Raw genomic sequence first — 23,609 nt, forward strand, 5'->3', positions numbered from 1 at the left:
CATCTTTTATTTTGTGGGACTCCCTGTGTGTGTTACATTTGTCTGGATGTTATAATATAAAATGATCATTTTCTATGACGTCAGAGGATGTTTACAAAAAAAAACACCTGAATGTTGAACCTACACTTGTTTCTTAAATCATCAATATAATATTAACTGACAAAAATAAATGTACAAAAATGTATATTTTAAGTTTAAACTTTACCTTAATAGGCTACAAATAATAACACAGCACATTATGCTAATGTTAGCTCGGACGCTCAGACTAATGCTAGGTAAGGAGCTAATGCTAATTTTAGCTGTAAAGTTGTTTTATTTTTGTTTGTGTTACCTGCGGTAGCATCGCCCGATGACAGCTGGGATAGAATCCAGCAACCCCCGCGACCCTAGTGAGGATTAAGTGGTAGAAGATGAGATGAGATTTAAGTTTGTATCGTGACTCTGTAGAGTAACGGTCGAGCTACGTGCTAACAGCTAGCTGCAACATATGACATAACATGTGAAAAAGGCCCTGCTGCTAAGAATTCAGCTAAGCTCTAACAGTGTTGCTAACTGCTAAAAAATACAGCTAACTGCTTAAAGTGCTGCTAACTGCACTTAGCAGTTAACGGCTAAAAGTGCTAACTGTTAAGAGCAGTTAACCGCTAACGGTGCTGCTAACTGCTAAGAGTTTAGCTAACCGCTAGCGGTGCTACTAACTGCTAAGAGTTCAGCTAACCGCTAACAGTGTTGCTAACCGCTAAGAGTTCAGCTAACCGCTAACAGTGTTGCTAACCGCTAAGAGTTCAGCTAACCGCTAACAGTGTTGCTAACCGCTAAGAGTTCAGCTAACCGCTAACAGTGTTGCTAAGTGCTAAGAGTTCAGCTAACCGCTAAGAGTTCAGCTAACCGCTAACAGTGTTGCTAACTGCTAAGAGTTCAGCTAACAGCTAAACTGATGTATGTCAGTAATCCAGCCTTCACTCATTTAATCTTCTAGCGTTAATGACAAAAAGTATAAAAGGAGCCATTTGGAAAAAAAAAGAAACTTTATTTGAAAGTTTATGGAGAGAAAACAAAAAAAATGCTTTAGAGTTTTTCATCTGTGAAAATCTTTTTCATTTCCTATAATACAGAGCAGATGTTAGAGTTTGTACAGGTGAGACAGAACCACGGAGTTATTTATCGGTGGAAACTACAGAGAAACAGTTTAGTGTTGTTTCATCAGACGCTGCTGAAAGTTTAAAAGAATATTTACTGAATATTTAGTGAATATTTAGATGCTGTCAGACTCCAGCCTCAGACTTTTCTTTCTCTTCAGTTTAACGTCGTCTCAGATTAAACAGTCGGCCATCTTGGTTTCATGTCCATTGGGTTCAGTCTTGGCCTCCAACGTCTGGATTTATTTCTACGTTACAGATTCAATAACAAACTGAGATTAATTGACATGTTTCAGGATAAAAGCAACGGTCCCGGATGAGTCTCTGTGCAATGCATTCTGGGTACGGTGACGGTCCAGACGGTTTATCTTCCGATTCTCCGTCCGTCTGGATCAAACACTTTCTAAACACGTACGTAGGTACGTCCGTTTCCCTTTAGTGAAACTCAAAGTACCTGAAAACTGAACGTTTAAAATCAGTAAAAGTTACAGGTTTACTGTTTCCGATAAATGTTTGAAGAGACCGATCGGTGGCGTAGTGATCCGGAGCGACAGCAGACGCAACACAGTCCAGCTAAATGCTAACGGCCCAGTTCTAGGTTTATGTTTAGAGTGATCGATCAGCAACGAATTGATCCAGACGGACAAAAAAAATCATCAATGAAAACACACACACACACGCGCGCGCGCACACACACACACACACACACACACTCTCAGTACCTCAGCTCTTTATATTCATATATACTCATATATATTCTGTCTATTGAGGGAAACGTAGAACCAAAAATATGATAAGAGTTGATTTCTTGAAGGAGAAAAGAAAAAATTAGTTTTTTTTCTGAGATTCAGAAAGATTCAGATAAAAATATCTGAAGAAGAAGAAGAAGAAGAAGAGCTGCATTACACTTTTCATTTTTAAACTTTGTTTTTCCACTAAAACAGAAACATGCAGAAACAGGAAGACGCCTCCAAGCAAACAGGAAGTGGTTCATCACTCATAGAGGGGAAGGGGGAGGGGCTTCAGATCTCACACACACACGCATGCACGCACTCACACAAACACACACACACACACACACGGCTGGGTAGAAATAAGACGTTACAAAAACAAATATAAAAACAGAAATGACGACAGAACGAACTGGCGTGACCTTCGACGCAGCTCGTGCATGTGCTGTCCTGTCCGGGGTCAAAGGTCACGTAGTGTTTCATTTCATTAGTGTTTAAAAGCTCCGCCTCCACCTGCAGACTCCCAGAGGTGAGAAGAAGAAGTGGTTCCTGTGCTGAACTCTGGAAGGCTGGAAGACGGAGACGAGGGTCAGGTGACCCGTCCGTCCGTGAGTCAGGTGACCCGTCCGTCCGTGAGTCAGGTGACCCGCCAGGTGCCAGGTGACCCGCCAGGTGTTCCAGGTGGAGGTGTGGACTTCCCTTTGTGTGCTGCTGATCGATGAGTCTCTATGTGCCAGATCAGATCAGTTCATTCAGTCCTAACGTCTCAGTCTTGTTTTCATTCATCAGCTGATCTCCAGGTGACTGTTGGCCGTGAGCAGCTGGCCTACGTTTCCCAGCATCCTCCTGGGGCTCCTATAATAGTGGGTCTGGGGGCAGGGTGTGTTGGATCTGCTGTGGCTGCAGAGGGGGGGGCAGCTGCAGCGGGAGCAGAGCCTCCACCATGTTGTGGCAGTGTGGCGGCGGCGTGCCCTCGCTGCCCGAGCTCTCGGCCACCTCGCCGCCGTGGAAGAAGTAATCGCTCTGGACGATGAAGGACTCGATGACGGCCTGGTTCAGCTTGGTGGTGGACAGCGTGTCCTTGTTCTCGAAGTCGGGACGCATCAGGGTGGGCCAGAAGCAGATGGACAGGTTATCGGCCGTCATCAGGGTGGTTTTACTGTGCTGGCTGACCCTGCAGAGGAACAGGACCAGGACTCACATCAGCATCACAACGACGAGAACCAACGGTCAGAGCAAACAACCACAATCATGTTCAGGTGTGTGTGTGTGTGTGTTACCTGTTCAGGTGTGTGATGATGTATTTGAAGACCTGGTAGTTAACTGGAGGAAACTTCTTCACAATCTCCCGTAAAACCTGCAGACGCTCCATGTAGTCCACAATTTCTAAGACACAAACACAGCATCCACATTAGCATCCACATTAGCTTCTTCTCCTGCTGCTTCACTGCCCCCTGCAGGTCAGATTATCTGCTACACCCACACTTCAGATCCTTCTTTGTTTCCACAGCATCATCTCCTGAATTTGCATTTTCTCTTATTTGCATTAACTTATCGACATGAACTGTGGATGTGAACTTTACAGCTGTGGAGAAGAGGAAGATGTTCATTTAGGACCATTTAACAACCATCTGTTTTGTGCGATTAATTTGCATCAACTAGATAGACACAAATTTTAATCTTTTGTTTTGAATAATTTGCTGAGTTAAAGTTCAACATTGGTTTCAGTAAACTCTTTATTCAGGTTTCCCCAACGAGCCTGGACGTCCACAGGAGACTGACTGTAATTAATCTCGATTGATCGTATTTTAATAAGTATTTTAACAAAGCCCCTAATTAATTAGATTGCTTTTTTATTAAAAATCCCGCCCCTAAGTATAATTTTTTAATCCTTGTGGTGTGAGGGGGTGTGTCCTGGTTGCCTATGACCACAGCTGTTTTCACCCCCCCTCCCTCGGCTCCATGCTAAGCTAAGCTAAGCTAAGCTAAGCAGGGTCCTTACTTGCTGCCTCCACCAGCTCCGGGTGCAGGCTGTAGGGGATCAGGGGGTCGGGCAGGTCGGCGAAGAACGCCTTCAGAGCTCCAGCAGCAGCGTTCACCGCCACGTCCATCACCACGAAGTCAATGCTGTGATCTGCACAGACACAGTCATTATAATAATGGATAATATCCTGGTGGAGGATTTAAGACCAAGTTATTAAGACCAAGTTATTTAAGATTAACTAATGCAACGAGGAGCTTCTCATTTCGATGTGAGTCTGTTGGAGAAAGATCAAACCAGGATTCATGGGGCTCAGATAGTTCAGGGAACACGAGACCAGATTCACACCTGGACTGAGGCAGCGGATGAATGAATGAATGAATGAATGAATGAATGAATGAATCACCTTGATCAAACTGTTTCTGGATGTTGTCCTGATCCGTCTTGTTCCCACTGACCCGATACAGACCCTCGGTGGTTAAACCTGCAACAACAACAACAACACAATTAAAATCTCTCTACGCAATAAAGTCAGATTTTAACGATTTATAATATAGATTTTATTTCCATGACTGAGAACCAGAGCACAAAACAAGGTCCATGAAGCCCTGGATGAGGAGGAACTGGACCGGCCCCCCCAGAACCAGACCTTCTCCTCCTACATCACTGATGAGCTTCTGAACCAGAAGAGCTGCAGCTGTTAGAGACGTCACATTAAACCTGGAGACTCAGAACGGGCACACACACCGACACACACACACACACACACACCAACACACACACCGACACACACACCGACACACACTCCCCACACATCACAACTTCAACACAACAACACACAACGCACATAACCGACACCGACAACGACACACACACCAGACACACACACCACACACACACACCAACACACACACCGACACACACACCACACACACACACACACACACACACACACACACCACACAACACACACACACCACACACACACACACACACACACACCAACACACACACACACACTGACACACACACACACACCGACACACCACACACACACACCACACACACACACACACACACACACACACACACACACACACGACACCGACACACACACCGACACCGACACACACACCGACACACACACCAACACACTGACACACACACACACACACACACACACACACACACACACACCGACACCGACACACACACCGTCCTGAGGGAAGCGAACAGTGGGATCCATGTCGGTTGAGATCAGATAAGACTCATCCTGCAGTGATATGATCTAATATCCTGACACACACTGACACACACTGACACACACTAACACACACTCTGTCCGTCGTGATAACCTCAGGACGTCACTCTAACCGCTGAAAGTCCATCACTGGATATTTTTAACGCGTCAGATACAAGACATTCACAGTCCGGCCACTTTATTAGGTACAGACGAGCTCCAAGTCTCCGTGAAGGTTCTAGTTCAGCTTCAGTTTCTAAGAACTGACAGAGATGTTGCTTCTACTGGGTTTTTATTGTTCGTTGAACTTGTTCCTCCTGGACTCTGTGAGGATGCTCCACTTTCTCTATCTGGGTCTCATTAAAACACATATGACACGTTAACCGACTCCTTTAAGGAAGATTAACGAGCAGGCAGGAGCTGGTTTTCCCCAGAGGATCCCGAACGCAGCATTTCCCACAATCCTCAGAGTGAGGACGGAGGTAATGACCTGGAGGAGTCGACCTCGGGTCGGTATGAATCAATGAGAAGAATCTAATAATATGATCTGATGGACGTTTATCTACAGGAGCCTGAACTCTACTGGTGGATGTGCAGCCACCAAACTAGTGACGCTAGTGGTTTATTTAAGATTTTACTGGTGCACAGTTATTAAATAAATAAGTATTTCAGTACATTTGGATCCGTTTCTCTGTTCTAACCTCTCATCATTCCAGCCTTTTGGCAAAAAAAGTCCTATATATTTAGGAAAAAGTAACTGAATGTTGGAGCTCATTCATGGTCTCGGTCTCTTTTTAAAGACGAGACTCTGAAGTTTCTATCACTACAGTCAGAATCTCTCTCAGTGGTTTAGTTCTGGATGAATCAAAGCTGGAACACAGTTAAAAATAGCAAGTTGTTGTGTTGGTTGAATCCTATAATGACTTTCATCAATGAAACCAGAATAAAATGACGCATTAAGACCCACAATACAAATATACTGGTATTTAAGACTTTAACTCCTTTAACTGGGATCATCACATTTTAGACTTTTCAGGACGAACAGGAATCAATCAAAACCTTTATTATCACCAAGGAGTCAATTATCTGAAGCCGGTGGTGAAACACGAGACTGGAACTTAATCAATAAATAAACAGGCAGTAAAACAGAGGTGCTGCTCCTCGTTGGTTCCACTCTCACCACAATTAACAGTGTTCATTAACCTAACACACACTAACACACACAGACACACACTAACACACACAGACACACAGAGACACACACACACTAACACACTCTGTATTGTTGGTGTCTCAGAGTCAGTGACCAGGAAATCCACAGGGAAGAGATTCAGACCGGAGGCTACAGGAAGTAACCGTGTGTGTGGTTGTGTGTGTGTTTCATTTCAATGCAACCACAACCGCACACACAACCACACACTTAGCTGGTGGTTTATTTCATGTGGTTAGAGCCCAACCCACCATCGGCCCCGAGCTCAGAGCAGCCGCTGAACCGTAACCACGGAAACGAGTCAATCATGAGATAAAACTACACAGTCTCCTCCACCTGGATCTAACTGATCATATAGCACAGCGCCTCCTGCTGGACAATTAGGTCATGGTGATTTATGAGCAGCTTCTCGTTTCCTCCACATCCTGTGGTGGAGGAGGAGATGTTAGTCTGGTGGAGGAGAAGATGTTAGTCTGATGGAGGAGAAGATGTTAGTCTGATGGAGGAGATGTTAGTCTGGTGGAGGAGATGTTAGTCTGGTGGAGGAGATGTTAGTCTGGTGGAGGAGGAGATGTTAGTCTGGTGGAGGAGATGTTAGTCTGGTGGAGAAGATGTTAGTCTGATGGAGGAGGAGATTTAGTCTAGGTGAAGGAAGATTTATTTCCGAGGAGGAAGATGTAGTCGGAGAGACGATGTTAGTCGGAGGAGAGATGTTACCCTGGTGATGGAGATATAGTTTGGGAAGGAGCAGAGTAGAAGTCTGGGGGAGGGAGGAGATGTTAGTCTTGAGGAGAGATGTTAGGCTGGAGGATGAGAATATGTTATAGTCCTGGAGGTAGGAGAGTAGTCTGGTGGAGGAGAAGATGTTAGTCTGGTGGAGGAGGAGATGTTAGTCTGGTGGAGGAGGAGATGTTAGTCTGGAGGAGGAGGAGATGTTAGTCTGGTGGAGGAGATGTTAGTCTGGAGGAGAAGGGTCAGATCATTGGCTGCATCAAGCAGAGGAAACATCTAGAAACTACTGAAACTGGCTTAAGACCTTTATTCCAGACTGGAAGGACAGTGGAGAACCATGTTCTACCAGGAAGAAATAAATCCTGATTGATGGAGAAACGTTTGGAAGAAAAGCAGCAGTAGAACTCAGGGCTGTGTTTAATAGTGGAAGGACGAGCATTTCACCAGAAACTGATCTGGACCAATAGGAGCCACTGATAAATATGTTAATATGTTCCCTGTCGCCAGCTCCATCAGATAATAAGAGAATCCTTTAAGATACGACACATGAGGCCACGTGGCTCCTCTGCCTCAAACTGTCAGGAATCAATAGATGAGCTGCTCATAATAAAGTTAGAGCCGCTTCAACATCGACCTTCGCTGTGTTTCCATTGGACATGACGTCAGGAAACAATCGATCTGCAGCTCAGAGCTTCAGGATGGAGGAAGAGGAGGAAGAGGAGGAAGAAGAGGAGGAAGAAGAGGAGGCCTCGGTTTATTTTTACGGTTCCTGCTGAGGGTTCAAAGCCGACAGAGACGATAATCAGCTTTATATGACGCCTGGTTGACACGGCTGCTGAATAATTGTTGTTAGAAACTAATCCTCTGGGAGGTTCTTCTGGAAACATGATGACTGTAACTCTCCTCTCTCCTCCTCCACAGAGGAGTCTCTCCGGTTGGGTTTCACTTCATCTGAAGGAAACATCATAATAACCTAAAGATATTTTTATTTATTCAGCCTTTATTTAACCAGGTTACCCCCCCCCTCCATGCATGTCTGTGGGGAGCAGGAACCATTTAATAACCCTCCTCTAATCAGTCCATGCTGAGGAGCTGCGTGGCCTCTCCGTGTTCCTTCCTTAAAAGCTTTTATTCTCCCAGGCCAAACTCGACCCCGTTGTGCCGTCCATGTTTTTGGCTTCAGGCCCAGATTAAGTTTCAGGTTCAAGCTCAGAGCTGAGAGGGAACAAGGACATCGGTTCTAGACCCTGTTTTAACTTTTAAAAGAGCAGCATCTCATCTACACTCATCTAAAACCTCTCAAGCTTTTCAGAAATGTGCAGCTCTGCTCCACCTTTATAAAATATGAAGCGGAGGAGTTAATTATTCACTGGTGTGGTGGATATTAGAGAAGCCACGGATCAGAAATGAACATCAGAGGTTTCTGCCTCTATTTGAACTATTCAGAAGAAACTTTGAACAAAGTTTAAATCCCCATTCACAAATAAAGTTCAGATATGTCCCAATTATGTTGGGAAGGCTAGGAGGAGCTACTGTTAGCTGGGAGGCTAGGAGGAGCTACTGTTAGTTGGGAGGCTAGGAGGATCGTAGCGGAGGTAGAGGAGCTACTGTTAGCTGGGAGGCTAGGAGGAGCTACTGTTAGCTGGAGGCTGGAGGCACTGTTAGCTGAGGAGGAGGGCTCTGTTAGTTGGGCTAGGGGTTACTGTTAGCTGGGAGGCTAGGAGGAGCTACTGTTAGCTGGGAGGCTAGGAGGGGCTACTGTTAGCTGGGAGGCTAGGAGGGGCTACTGTTAGCTGGGAGGCTAGGAGGGGCTACTGTTAGCTGGGAGGCTAGGAGGGGCTACTGTTAGCTGGGAGGCTAAAAGCTGCTTCATTCCCTTCTGACCAGTGACATGAATATTTCAAACATACTGAACGTTTAACAGGCGTGTTATGTATCTACACATGGTCCAGGGTGTCGTGATACTGAGCTGGATCTACCAGTTCATCATTATTAACATTATTGTTATTGTTATCCAGTTCATTCTGCCGATAACTTGACAGAGTGAAACAGAGTGAACAAAAAAAGCCAAAGTGCAGCTTCGATGCGTGAATCGGACACTACAAGGAATTAATGTAGGACAAACATAAACAACGTATCTGCAGAGGACACTTTCGTCTCTTAATCGTGACAACGTAAACATTTTAAAATCACGTGTGAGGGTTAAAGCTTCGTCACACGAATGAGGCTGAAAACATTCACTTAGTTTCTGAGCTTTAAACCGTCGAGGAAGATTTAATTTAAAGGCAGAAACACAGCAGAGTTTAACTAAACTGAACCTTGATATCGATTCATCTTTATATCTCCTTCATCCTCTTCAGATCCAGATCAGGACAGAACAAACCTCTGGAACCAAACCACCATCAAACTCCTAAACTCTCCCGCTCATGGTTTTATTCTTTGTTTCTGTTCTGTTTTTACTCAACACGTGACAATAAAAATATGAGCATATAATAAAAAAACTGTTTCTGGAGATGAATCTGCAGAAACATGTTTGACTCGTCCAATGCATTTATAACATTTAATTACTACACTCGGTGTAGATACTGTCTCCTCCCTGGATGTGGCAGATAAACGTGTCTGTAGTTTAGAAGGAAATAATCTCACCCGTCCGCTCGATGTAGTCGACACACTTCTCGATGAAGAGTGGGATGGGCCGGTCGGACGCCACCAGGCTCTGCAGGGGGACGCCGAAGTAGTTGCTCTCCCACGTCCTCCGGGTCGGGGGGTACAGAGGCTTGGGGGGTTTGGAGGATTTGGCCTGGGCAACAAATAAAGGCAGAGAAAGGATGGAGAGGAGAGAAGGATTAGATCTGAAAATACAAGTCATTTTCTCTTTAATGAACTCAAATATGTTTTATATGGTGCTTCCTCATGCGGACATGAAACATCTAGGTAGTATCTGCCTTCATGTAGTTTTTATGTCGTATTCGTGTAGTATTTGTGTCTTTCAGTGTCAGAGACTAACCACTGAGCTCTGATGTCTTCTGTCTAACATCGTTACAGCCGTCTGTGACCTCAGAGACTCATAAACGCCCATCAATCAGTTATCAGTCGAGTTTACAGCTGCTCAGAGTCTCTTTCACAACACACCACATCACACAAGCTCTCGCTCATATTCTGCTTCAGCGCTATTCACCAGGGACTAAATGTGTTGTCCTCTAATGTCCTGTCCATAGATGTGTCTCTGCTGCAGGTCAGAGGATGATTTCTACTTTCTACTGGATAATAACAACCCAAGGACCTGTCAGTATTTAAAACAGATGAACACATTATTGGTGGATTTAATGATTTCATCCCTGGTCTAAATAAAGATCATAGATGACCTCCGACATTACTGCAGATTACCAGAGGTCCCAGATTAAACTGGTCCCCTGAGAACAAGACGTTCCCATCTCGTCTCTGTGAACTTGTTGTTTTTGGAGACTCACCTTCTTGGGTTCCTTTGGCGTCTTGGGCGTCTTCTTCTTCTTGACTTTCTTGTCATCCTGCTCGGGGTCGGAGGTGATGGCTGGGTTGTCGATGCCGCCCTTCCAGGGGTCAGCGGGGGACAGCAGTGGGTCCTCCTCGCTGCCCCGATGGGCTCGTCCCTTCTTCTTTTTCTGCGTAGCGGGACCGGACTCCTCGCCGTCGCTGTCGGAATGGAACCGACGTTGGTAGGCCTTGGTCTTGCTGAAGAGGATCTTGGAGCGGTGCTTGTACTTGGACGGCCGCCGTCCCGCCTGAGATTTCCCGCCGTACCCGTTCTCCTCCTCCCCTCCAGCTTGGAGGCCGTGCATCACGCCGAAGGAATTTCTGATTTTGACCAGGCGACTGTGGCCGTCGTCAGGAACGGCGTATATGTCGTCGTTGTGGAACCCCCTGGACCTCAGGGTGTCCACGGGGTCTGCATAGTTGTCCGATGCCTCCACATCTTCAGTGTGCTGCCCTGGGCTGCGATGCATTCTCCGGTTGCTCCTCATGCCGGCCTCAATGGTCTTCAGCAGGTTGGGGTCCAGCTTTTTGACGTTGGGCTTGGGGAGCACCGGCTTGGGTCGGACAGGTGGAGGCACTTTGTGGTTGCGTTCATGGTCTCCGACAGGCGTGCTGTGGACCGGGTACTCGTTTCCCTCCAGGTCAATCCGGTACTTGGCTCGCTCGCTGGGTGTAGGGAGGAGTTGAACGTCGTCACCTATCGGACTGTAGGGAGGGGGGGCCTCGTTGTCATCGTCAGACTCTGGGTAGTAGGTGTTGTAGGCCGGTGAGTGGCTGTGGGGCGATGTGGGGAAGACGTCCTCGCTGGCTCCAGTGGTGCATTCACGGGACGAGCTGTCAAACAAGAAGGAACTCTCGATGCTTGGCTTCTTCTCCAGAACTTCGTTGAAGAACGGCGTGAAAACCTCCGTCTGCCGATGGTACTGGGAAAGCGAGTAGAGCGCCGTGAACTTGGCAGCGATCTCCGTGGCGATGTGCTCGCCCTCCGTCATCAGCTCCTTGATGGCGTCGTTCTCAAAGAAGTCGGCCTGGCTGTCCGTGATCGCCACCATCTGGACAGGGATCACGTCCTGAACCTCAGCCAGGAAGGCCCGCAGTGTTGCCATCGAGGCCTTGCGTTTGGCAGAGTAAACCAGGATGTAGCCGTGCACCAGCTCGTCTTTGCGGACGCCAATGGCAGAGTGGTAGGAGAGGATGGTGACCTGGATCCTCCGCCGGCTGTCTCCGATGATCTTGTCCAGAATCAAAGTGTTGCTCTGGCCTGGCTGCCCGGCGCTGCAGCAGTGTGAGTCCAGGAAAGGCGAGAGGATGAGGTCCACGCTGAACGGGTCCCAGCACATGGCACACATGACTATCCTCAGGTCCGTCTCCGACATGTCTTTGATGCAAGGCAGCGGCGCCAACACGTCAAAGTTGTGCTTCAGCCCCTCCAGCACTGCTCGGAGCCCCTGCTTGATCTGGAACTCCGTGAATTTGCGTGGGAAGGCACCGGCTGGGATGTCAACAAAGGTGCACTGCAGCTTGTTAGCCAGCTGTTGGCCCTGGTGCCTCAGGATCGGTATGTTCTTACAAACATTGTCTCTCTGGTTCGCCAGGATGAGAATAAAAGGCAATGGCTGAGCGAACCTATCCCGTCGGCTCTGTGAAATCTCTGCTCTGATCCTGCCGATGCAGTCGCCGATGCAGTTGAGCGACTCGATGGAGTTGAAGACGCAGAAGCAGCCGTGAGGTTTGAAGGTTGAAACCCACGTGTGGCTGAAGAGCAGCGTGGAGTTGACGTCCACAGGGAGAAGCTCCAGCTCGTAAATCTTTCCATCCAGGGTGTATTCGTCATCTGTGGACTGAGCTCGGATCTCATTGGCCAGTTCCTGGGACAGGCCCTCTTTCCCCAGGAGGCAGAGGTTGATTTTATCAATGTTGGCGCTGTTATAGTAAAGGTTGGAGCGTCCATGGTCGAGCTGCACCAGCCTGTTTGCTAAAATCTGTTCCACTTTCAGATCCACACAGTTGTGCCCGCTCAGGCATGTCTCCTTTGTGGGATGGTAAACAAACCCGATGTGTTTGAGGAGGAGCGACTCTCTATCGGGGGCAAGTTTCTGCAGAGCTCTGTACCTCGGCTCCTCATTCAACACGCTGTGAATCTCGCTCATCTTGTCGCAGCTGGGTGTTGCATTGAGGTCCAAATCGTAGAAAAGCTCAGCGTGTTCAAAAAGCATTTCCTGAAAATCCTCTTTGGCCCTTTCAACTATTTCCTGCTGGTGTCTACAGTAAACATCCCTCCTATCTGATTCGGTGATGTACTTGTAAGCCTCGTCCTCCATGACGAAGCACATGACTTCCTCCCAGGGCTGCCCAGGACTGATGAAATGAACCCTGTCCAGTGTCTTCTTGAACCTCTCCTTCATCTCCACCCTCCTCTTCTCCGACAGCAGGTGCTGGACGTGGTTGTGATAGATCCTCTCGCCGTCGGGCGTGTCCAGGAGGTCGAAGGGTATCCGGCGGTCGCTGTTGTCAATGTGGTCCGTCTCGTCCCACGGCGTCTGCTCCAGCACCACAAACCAGTACTGGAAATCGTGCCGGTTCCTAATGACGCTCTGCGCCTCGGGCCACGACAGCTGCTCCACCTCCTCCAGGTTGTTGAGGAGGTTGTTGAGGGTTTTTGGGAGCGTGGTCAGGTACTCCTCCCGCCGCCTCCTGATGTGCTCTTGCTTCAGTTGTGCAATGTGCTTGGTGAACATGTTGCGTGCTTTCCTGGAGCCCTCCAGGGTGATGAACTCGTCGTAATCAGACTGACCCCTCAGGTTATTCATTACGGCTTTCCATGTGATGTGATAATCCCGCACCGTGTGTACCATCAGTTTCTCAAATCTATCGGTCACAGAGGCAACAAGCTGCCGCTGGACCTTGTAGGCCTCCAGGTATGGCACAGTTTTTGGCTTCCCCCTGGTTTTGTCCAGCTGCTGGATCAGAGCATTGAAGCAGAGCTCTATGTTGACGTTGGAGCGCGCTGACGTCTCGATGAGCATCAGGTTCTTCTTGCTGGCGACGAACGCCTGCAGGTCCCTCAGGTGCTGGTCCACGCACTCGTCACATTTCGTGGCGGCGACAACGATCGGCTTCTTGGACTTGACGATCTGAGAATAGAGGCTGTTGACGAACTTTATCTGGTCGTCAAACTTCCTGTTGCAGCCCTTGCTGACGTCGATGCAGAGCACGAAGCCGTCGATGTTCAGCTTCCCGTCCGGCATCTGCTTCTGGTCAAAGTCCTGCTCCAGGCCCAGCTGGTCCGTGCAGATGTACATCAGCTTCTCCGCCGACTGGAGCTTGACGGCCGCCGCTCGCTTGGTGTACGGCTGCAGGTTGGTGCTCCGATGAGGGAGGAAGGTCTGGTCGTCAATGAACTCGGTTTGTTCGATGACTTGGATTTTACAGTCCAGCCCCTCATCCCCTCGATGGGACACCTCCCCCCAGTACAAGAAGTGGTCATTGTTAACCACGCGTCCTCCGAAGTCTATTGTGCTGAGCACTGAGGTGTGCTCCGTGTAGTAGTTGTCTGCATCGGGTCGGATGTAGCGGTTGCAGAGGCAGGACTTGCCCACGCCACAGTTTCCCTTCTCCTTCTCCGTCCCGGAGAGGCCGACCACACTGACAGCGAACGTCGGCGGTCGCGCATCCTTGTTCTTGGCCATTATATCCCTCCGCTGCTCATCGCTAGTAGCTCGGTCACTTTCAGGAAAAAAAAAGGTCACAATATCATTCCAACTGTGAGCGTCAGTGGCGCAGAGGCACTTTCATTCTCACTCTCTATCCTCTTCAAGCTGGGACAGAGCAGCCGGATTCTCCTCTCATCAGCTGCAACCTGCAAGACACAAGAGATCACAATTAGGACGAGGCAACACAAATCTCTGGAGGCAACAGTAGTTTGGAGAAAACCTCTCTCACAATGAACTGAAAGCAGGAAACCAGCTCTTATTTTAATTAAGCTTTTGTTGACCTATTAACTTTAACATGTCCATCAGTTTGCTCCTTTAACCAAAACAGAAACCAGAAATAGTCTCAAGTTAACAAAGTGAAACTTAATATTTCAACCAACAGGACTGATTCATGAAATCCTGTCATTAGAATTCTACATGTGATGGAAAAAACACTGCCACTGTACTTGTCCTCACAGCACCTCCTCGTTATGTATAATTAGCTCTTTGTTAGTCTGCATGCTCCTGTAGGGCGCACATGGATATGTTTCCATTAAACACACAAACCAGACGTGTTAATCCGGATTCACACGTCACAAAATAAGAAGGAAGGAAAGATGAAAGTGAGGAAGCAGAGATGTTGTTTCCAAAGCTGTGATCTTCAGGGAGGAGAGACTGTGAAAGTGTGACGTTTATATAAGAGGAGGAGAATAATTCAATCATGAACTGAGCTCCAATGTCACTTTTCCTCTTGCAGAGAGAAAAAAAAGAGGAGCTTTCAACCAATTTGTGCCGAGGCAGGATAAAAACAGCATCGACTCCGGCCCTTTGACAGCCACTGACCTAGAAATGATGAGCGTCGCCGGAAGAGCCAAACAGATTCGTTAGATTCAGCAGCAGCAGCGACTCAGGACGACATAATTAGAGATCAACATTTAATCCTGATCGCCAGCTGGGGATTATTAATCCTGTTCAACATTAGGTGACATGAATCGCCTCCATCTGACTGAGCTGTGTGTGACGGTCACGGTTTGACGGGTCTGAACTCCAGCGTGACCCGACTGCAGACTGATAACTGATAAACCACTTCACTACTTCTGGTTTGAGAGTGAACCGCTATCAGCTGCAAGACGTCTGTCACACCAAACTCACTCCAGCCGTGCAACCACTCACCTTTCTGTCACAGATAACTCCACGTTCTTCATGTTAATGTTCACTACTGCACCTTCATACAATCATTTAGACAACTTTTATTTTATTTAACTTATATTTTATCTTTCTTTTTACTTGAGATTTCCCTTGTAGATGTTACAGTTGATCCAAGTCTAACTAAATGACTTTATTTGGTTCCTTGTACAAGAGCTGCTCATTCAGCTGGACCTCCACCACATGAGCTCATAATGTGGGAGGAACCAGCCCGGCCGGTCCGTCAGGTTCAACACTACTACCAACCTCCACACCAGCTCCAGCTGATACACCTGAACACAGACAGGTACAAACACACCTGACACAGAGAACATCTTAAAACCCTCCGGAGTCACATGACCAGTTTACGACAACGCAGCATCAAGACGCTTCTCACTGAGTTTCTGTTTCTAGCTCAGTAGAAACTTCAAACTATAGATCAGCTTTTAACTAGTGTTTCTAGACCAAGTTAAACTAGACTGGTTCTAAATAACTGAGACTTTTTCCTGAATACATTCAGTCTATGGAGACAGGAGACAGTTTAGAGACATTTAGACATTATTACTGGTTGGACACCTGATAGTTGTGGACATGGTCCTAAATAGTTTTAATGGAAATTGTTGTAAATAAGTAAATGTGTTGATCAGCTTTAGAAATGTCCAGGTTAGATTTACATTCTAAGTTCTAGAAATGTTTGGTTCAACATGTTTGTGGTTTTCTAACTGGTTCCTCCTGGATCTGATGGTTCTAGTCTGGTTTTAGCTCCAACGTGTTCACACAGTTTGTAAAGTTGAGCTGAAAGAATGAAACCGAACCAGGACCAAGGTGAAACAGAGTCAGACTCTGGGACACTAGACTCTGGGCAGAAGGGTATTAATGTTTGATTTAATGTGTTGACATAAAAACAACAACTAAAGCCAATTTTGATTGAGAATTATTGGTTTTATCTGGATAAACTATGACCTAGAACCTTCACAGTAATTTCAACATTTCACCCCCATTATTGAGCTGAACCTTCATCGTGACTCATGACTCTGGAACCAGTGAGGACGTCATCATGGAGAATATCTCTTCATGTCACATTTAAATCTTTGTAATGAAAGTCCACAGGACGTAACGTTTCCAGGGAGTGGGAAGATAAAAGTGTCTCAAAAACCGACATTGGTCCTATTAACACCGAGCTAGCGGCTAAGAGTAGCCTGTGCATTGAGAGAGGCTGGTGGAGTTGGGGGGTGGATTAAGGTATCACTGAACGCCGCTAAGCCCTGAAACACATCCGGGGACGGGAGCCTTTTAAAGCAGCGCTGCCTGGAGCTTCAGGTAAAAATAAATCTGAAAGAGAGGAAAGTCTACTTTAAATCTAGGATTTATTCAGAGACGTCACATCACATTAACGTCACCCACGCCTCAGATTCCTCTCACTCAAAGGTATTAACACGTGTCAGGCTGCTGCTTCTTCCTGGAAACTGATTTCCTTCACAGGAAAATCCCAAAAACTACCTCACCCGCTTTCAAAGTCATGTCAAGACCTGAACCGAGCGTCTGACTTCCAGAATAAACCTGGACGGACGAGATCGACCGAAAGTATTCAACCGCACAACTGATACAAATTCCACAACAAACAAACTCAGAAGATGTCCTGTAATATTTCTTCCTAATTCTTTTAATTCTTATTTTTATTCCTTTTCATTCACATGTGCACCGTGTTGCACACTAGTTAATTTGGCCCCTTTCCATTGACCTATTGCCTCATATAATAAAGAAGAGTCGTTCATGTTGCAGACCGGGATTTAAACAGTAGTAGTTATTTTTTAATCTCATACATAATGTTTGTGCTGCTTGTGGTGCAGACAGATGCTCTGTCCCTCACATCGTTCTTCCAGCGCCTCTGTTTACCTTCTTCTTCTTCTACGACCGGCTTTTTGTGTCGGGGGATCCATGAACACACTCGGCATCCTGTTATTTGTCCGATTAATTGTATAAACGCCGGAGAAAACTGAATTCCAGTCACATTATCTGGTGTCTTAATCGGATAAAGAGAACTCACGATTTTAGTCAGAGTAACGTGTTTACATGCACTTAGAGTCCGATTAAGGCAATAATTCGTTTTTTTTCACGTGCATGTAAACGCACCGACTGAGAACTGTGGGTCTTATCTCATCATATCATATAAATAACATGATGAACTACAATAATATATCAATATCTTCTGTATTTATTATAATTTAGAGAAGCACCTTAACAAGTTAGAAAAAAGTAGAATAAATAAAATAATTGTTTGTTTTTGTATCATTTTCGCTGCTGCTGCTGTTTTTCTTTCTTATGTCAAATCTGTTTTATTTATTCATGTTTTCCTGGACAACGTCCTATATATTATATATGTTCACCTACAGTTCATTAAAAATTAACACTGTGAACATTCACACGCTCTTTTATTTTCTAACAATCTCTGCAAAAGTTAAAAAAAGTTAAAAACTAGACTTTAAAATATTAAAATGTTTCTCTCCTCATCCACAGATTATTCCTGAACTATTTACTTTATTATTAATGCTTCCTTTCATATTTTATCTCTATTTAGATCTGGATTTGTTCTGGTTTAAAGATAATAAAACGTAAATTAACATAGAAAAAAGACGCTTCACTACTTTTAAGTACATTGGCCCGTTTATCCGCCCTGACCACTTTATTAGGAACACTAGTTGTTGAACTGATGTAGGAACAGCATCATTAAGATGCAAATTAAATATATAAAGCAGGGCCCATCATTAAACCTTACATTAACAAGCTTTTAACAAAGTATTTAAATAATAAGAATAGAGATATAACAGCAGGACTAGTTTAACTGGTGTTCCTGATGAATTGGCCACTGACATCAGATCTACAGCCTTCGACACATTATATTTTATTTATTTTGAGTATTTAGATGTTTTTCAGTGACACTCAGACACAGAGAAACTTAAAGTACACATGTAGTAGACGATGAAAACGAATGTTAGCTGATAGAAACTAGTGTTCCTAATAAAGTGGCCACTCTGTCCTTCCAGTAACAGATAACTCATGCGTGTGTGTGGGGAACAGAGGCCGAAGGCCACAAAGGTCACGTTTTAGATCTGTTTTTGTTTCCTGGTCTAAGAGCAATAGTGAAAAATATGATTTTCTTTTGTGTGTTTTCCTATTTGAGATTTGTGTGCTTTGTGCTATTTTGAATATATTTATTTAACATTTTACTTATACATATTTGTAATGTTATTTTTTATACTGATTATTAGTTATTGCTTCACTCAGCTCTTATTATATTTATATTATTGTACAAAATGTATTGTTATTGGGGAAAAAACAGTTTGAGGCTAAAGTTGTGGTAAGTTGTATTTATTTATTTACTTTGTTTCATAAAACTTAAAATCTGGGACATTTCCGGGGACAGGGACGTCTGTTCACCCCAGACAGTTACTGTTTAATTTATTTGGACATATTCAAACACATTTAAACTATTGTGTCTGTAACGTGACTAGCTACCATTAGTCTACCGTAATAATTTCAGTCTTTGCGCAACACGCTCACTGGAGCTTCCTATCGGCTACCGTAATAACCGTTGTTCTAGTCTACACGCAACATTTTCTTCTCATTCATAAAACGCTAAAATTGGGGACAATGCCGGGGACATTGCCGGGGACAGCTTTAGTCCGGGGACAGGTCACCTCAACAAGTCCAGCTGCCCTTCTGTAAAATATTTTCGGAGCTACTTAAACATATTGAAGCTACTGTGTCTGTAACGTGACTAGCTACCATTAGGCTACCGTAATAATTGTAGTCTACGTGCAACTTGCTCACTAGCGCTTCCTATCCGGCTACCGTAATAACTATTTTCTAGTCTACACGCAACATTTTTTCCTCATTCATAAAACGCTAAAATCGGGGACATCCTCGGGGACACCCTTAGCCGAGGGACAGGTCGTCCAAAACGGGGACTGTCCCCAGAAATCGAGGACGCCAGGTCACCCTAATTTAGCGGACTATCCAGGCTTAGCCGTTAGCCTAGCACGCCAGCCAATGCTAACGGCGGCTAACACCGGGAATAAATCGGGTTAAAATGTCAACCCGGGATGATTTAACAAGACAAACCCGCGTCTCTGCCCCGGGTTCGGTTCTCTCGGGGGGACGGTGCCGCAGAGACAGAGCGTCCGCCCCCGGAGAACCGACCGAGGTTCGCTCCCGGAGTCCGGTCCGGAGACATTCCCCTACCCACCTCCTAATAACATGGTCGCTCCCAGATCCACGTACCACGGAGCGGGGAAGAACAGCTTCAAAGTCCGCCTCTCCGGTCTCGGTCCGCGGCCTCCGCGGCCCTCACACTGGGCCCAGGTCCGGTCCGGAAGGAGGTGGAGGAGGAGGTGTCCGGGCCGCCGCGCTGCTTCTCCGGGGCTTCGGTGCCGTTTCAGAGGAATGCGCTGGAAGCTGAACCCGGGCCCTTCCCTGGTCCTCGGTCCCTGGTCCCCTCCCCTCAGCCTCAGTAATGGCGACTCCCTCTCTCCACTCCGAGTCTGTGTCGCTCTACCCCCCCCCCCCCCCCCACTATACATGAAATACTTTTTATAATTAAACATTTAATGAGACATTAATGAAGTTTGAATACATTCTAATAGACTCCTTCACATCGTGTAAACAGTGTGACGTTTTTTTGAGGGGCGGGGCTTAGCTGGAGGCAAAACATCTTAAACACTATAGTTTGTACATGGCGGTTAGAATATTTCATCTGTTTTGGAGACAATGGACGAGGAAAACACACTTTAGAGAGTGTTATTTTAGAACGCTACAGGAAATATTTCCTGCCTCAAGCCGTACGCACATTCAATCTGCATCTGCATGCGACAGATAACACTCTGTACATTACATCTTTTTCCTTCTCGTATTCACTTTTTTTCATTTCACTTATTTTAATAATTCTGTAAATAACATGTCTATAGTAGATTGTGTTTTTCTTGTTATATATAATATGTGTGGTGTTGAGTGCCTGTACATTGGTGCTGCAACTGTGAAAGTTCCCAGTTTGGGATCGATCTATCTATCTATCTATCTATCTATCTATCTATCTATCTATCTATCTTAAGAAGTGGACTCTTAAGTGGACTCATAAGAAGTGACTGAAAGGACAGAGGGGACGAAGTCCGGTCTGTCTCTATCAATTGAAGCTTCTCCTACAGAGATATTACAAGAAGTAAGTGAACCGCTGGGGAAGGTAACGTAGTAAATGCAGCTTCTCCCTGGAACACACATCTAATGTTATGTTAACTAGCCTAGTGGTTAGTATTAGCATTAATATGGAACAAGTAATGTGACATTATTATGTCCCCCAAATAATGATTAACTGTAATTTCAGTCACAGTTTATTGTAACCAATAACATAATCCAGACTGAAACTGATGATTCATTACACGTTGCTCTTATCTGATATGAAAAGTTGTTTCACTCCAATCGTTTCTTTTAATCATGTTCAACCAAAGCACCAGCTGGTATGTGATAAAACGTCAAGTTAGTCTCTTGATTTTTCGGTTCTGGCTCTAAAAATACAACAAGACGACATTTTCTTAGTTGACAGCGACTGTTTTGCCTCCAGCGTTGTGACGTCACAGTGATGTGGGCAATGAAAAAGGTTTATAATGTCTGATATTCATCACAAAGACATTCACATGAATATTAACTGATCGCTGACTCTGCTTTATGGCTTTCTTCTTATTTTATGGCACAGTTTAAACAACCGGAGGTAAAGAGAATGATGTAGCTGCTTATCGGAATCACAGAGAAATGAACTGACCTCATTCAGACTCAGTGACTGATTAGTAACCGTCTCCTGAACTACAGCCATAAAACATCTGAGCAGTCGGAAATAAATGATGTGTCCAGTTAATGACTGACCCTGACTCTGAGTTCAGTTCTTTTCTATCAGGCTGCAGGTCTGAAAGGACAAATAAATCAGTCCTAATCTTAATCTTATTTTATTTTATCTTACCAGGACTGAACCTGGACCTGGAGGAACCTGTTCTGATCCTTTAGTCCTGGGACCACATTCAGACCAGTTTAACCTAAAGGGACCAGACCAGTAACACAATAACACATGATAACCTGGAAATAACCACAACTCCAGACTATTAACATTTGTTTTAGTGCAAAGAAGAACAAGGACATTAGGGGAATGTTTATATTTAATAAAACTCTCTCTGCTTGTTTGTTGATACCTAAACAGCTGTTTAAGTTCTATTTCTGTTCATATTCCTGTTCTCTAAAACTATTGTCAAGAATAATAACATATATTATGTTGGAGTCCCCATTACATTAGTAAAATATGAAGCAAAAACAGTTATATTTCTATTTAGAGACGACTGACTGAGCCCAGAGATGAATAATGGGAGGAGGTCTGTGAAAGTCTGGACGCTGCTGAGTCACAGTTCATTTCTATCTCAGTTGGTTCAGGTGGCTCAATATGTGGTTCCAGGAGTCACTGAGTCCTGTTAAAGAGGCCGCAATTTACCCTTTAGAGTCTGATCCTTCTCCACCAATCAGCCAAAAGCTCCCGCTGCTGAACCAATCAGAGAACACAGTGGGCGGGGCTTAACCTGATGAAAGGGGAATGGAGGCAACACAAGCATAAAAATTATATACAAAGAATATATTCAGAAGGAAGGAAGGAAGGAAGGGAGGAAGGAAGGAAGGAAGGAAGGAAGGGAGGAAGGAAGGAAGGAAGGAAGGAAGGAAGGAAGGAAGGAAGGAAGGGAGGAAGGAAGGAAGACTCCAGGGACCAGATCAACCTCCAAACAGAGGAGAAGGGGGGGAAGTGAATGTGGAGGGAGAGGAGGAGGGAGGATAATAAAGAGTGTTAAAGAGAGAGAGGTGACAGTCAAGGAGGTGAAGGAGGAGGTGAGATTTAAAAATAGAGGAGAGAAACAGCAGCTGTTTGTCTCCATCCTGTGAATATTAAAGACCTCAGTGATCTCCCATCATCCTCTGCTGCAACCTCCTCCTCCTCCTCCTCCTCCTCCTCCTCCTCCTCCTCCACCTCCTGCAGAGGGACACTATATGTCTGAATGTTTTTTCCTCATTGTCTTGCAATAAAATAATTGGACAAAATAATAAATTCATGTACAGGACATATTTAACTCCATTCTCCTTCAGTAAAATGTTTCCTGATTCGTCCTCCAGGTGTCACCGTTGTAAAGAATATACGGAGCGACTGTGCATGTTTTAGGGGAATGCAGCAAATTAAAATGTTTCTGGAAGGTGCTGCATGATCTGAAGGTCAAGGCTGTGAAGAATAAAGTTCCTCTTTGACGCACAGATCATCATCATCATCATCATCATCACCATCTTCATCATCACCTTCATCATCATCATCATCATCATCACCATCTTCATCATCATCATCATCATCATCACCTTCATCATCATCATCATCATCATCATCACCATCATCATCATCATCATCATCACCTCATCATCATCATCATCATCATCACCTCATCATCATCACATCATCATCATCTCATCATCACCATCATCATCACATCATCACATCTCATCATCATCATCACTTCATCATCATCATCATCATCATCCTTCATCTCATCATCTATCATCATCATCATCACATCATTCATCATCATCATCATCATCACCATCATCATCATCATCATCATCATCATCACCTCATCATCATCATCATTCATCATCATCATCATCATCATCATCATCATCATCATCACCTTCATCATCACCATCATCATCATCATCATCATCATCATCACCTTCATCATCATCATCATCATCATCATCACCTTCATCATCATCATCATCATCACCTTCATCATCACCATCATCACCATCTTCATCATCATCATCATCATCATCATCATCACCACCATCATGAACCAAGCCAAGCATACGTTAGTCGGGGATTCTGCTAGCACTTGGGCTAACGCGGCTAACAGCTGGAGACAAACCAAGACAAACCAGGACAAAGACAAGCTGCCAATGCTGCTGCTAATATGTGTCCACTCCTGCAGCCACTGTTCACTGGGAGACACTGTTCTCAATAAGAAGCGTCAGCTCTCCTCTGGTTGGACAATGTCCACAAGTTAGTTGGTCTCCGTAGCAACAGGGACACATCCAGTGCAGATATATTCTCTTGTTCCTGG

General features: G+C 45.3%; 1 protein-coding gene across 2 annotated transcripts; it reads right to left on the reverse strand.

The window, feature by feature from the left end:
- Positions 1-2,725: 2,725 nt before the first annotated feature.
- arhgap5 (Rho GTPase activating protein 5) lies at positions 2,726-19,946 on the reverse strand. 2 transcript variants are annotated; one of them, XM_047611125.1, is made up of 7 exons: positions 19,705-19,946; positions 10,504-14,405; positions 9,680-9,833; positions 4,258-4,335; positions 3,873-4,004; positions 3,151-3,256; positions 2,726-3,044 (listed from the first exon to the last, which is right to left on the reverse strand). In XM_047611125.1, exons 2-7 carry the CDS (start codon positions 14,233-14,235, stop codon positions 2,726-2,728), a joined length of 4,521 nt encoding a protein of 1,506 aa, XP_047467081.1. In that variant the 5' UTR covers positions 14,236-14,405; positions 19,705-19,946. The 2 variants fall into 2 exon arrangements, with proteins under 2 accessions (XP_047467081.1, XP_047467079.1); XM_047611123.1 differs by having other exon boundaries at positions 19,670-19,946.
- Between the last annotated feature and the right edge of the window lie 3,663 nt (positions 19,947-23,609).

The sequence above is a fragment of the Mugil cephalus genome, chromosome 17 (assembly GCF_022458985.1).
Source record: "Mugil cephalus isolate CIBA_MC_2020 chromosome 17, CIBA_Mcephalus_1.1, whole genome shotgun sequence".
Classification (NCBI taxonomy): Eukaryota; Metazoa; Chordata; class Actinopteri; order Mugiliformes; family Mugilidae; genus Mugil; species Mugil cephalus.

Bases quoted from the DNA above. Each gene is read 5' to 3' on its own strand.
- arhgap5 (XM_047611125.1), bottom strand. From the start codon at position 14,235: ATGGCCAAGAACAAGGATGCGCGACCGCCGACGTTCGCTGTCAGTGTG. The intron at 3,257-3,872 runs GTAAGGACCCTG...TTTGTGTCTTAG, and splicing joins GGAGCTGGTGGAGGCAGCAA to AAATTGTGGACTACATGGAG. The intron at 3,045-3,150 runs GTAACACACACA...GTTCCTCTGCAG, and splicing joins ATCATCACACACCTGAACAG to GGTCAGCCAGCACAGTAAAA.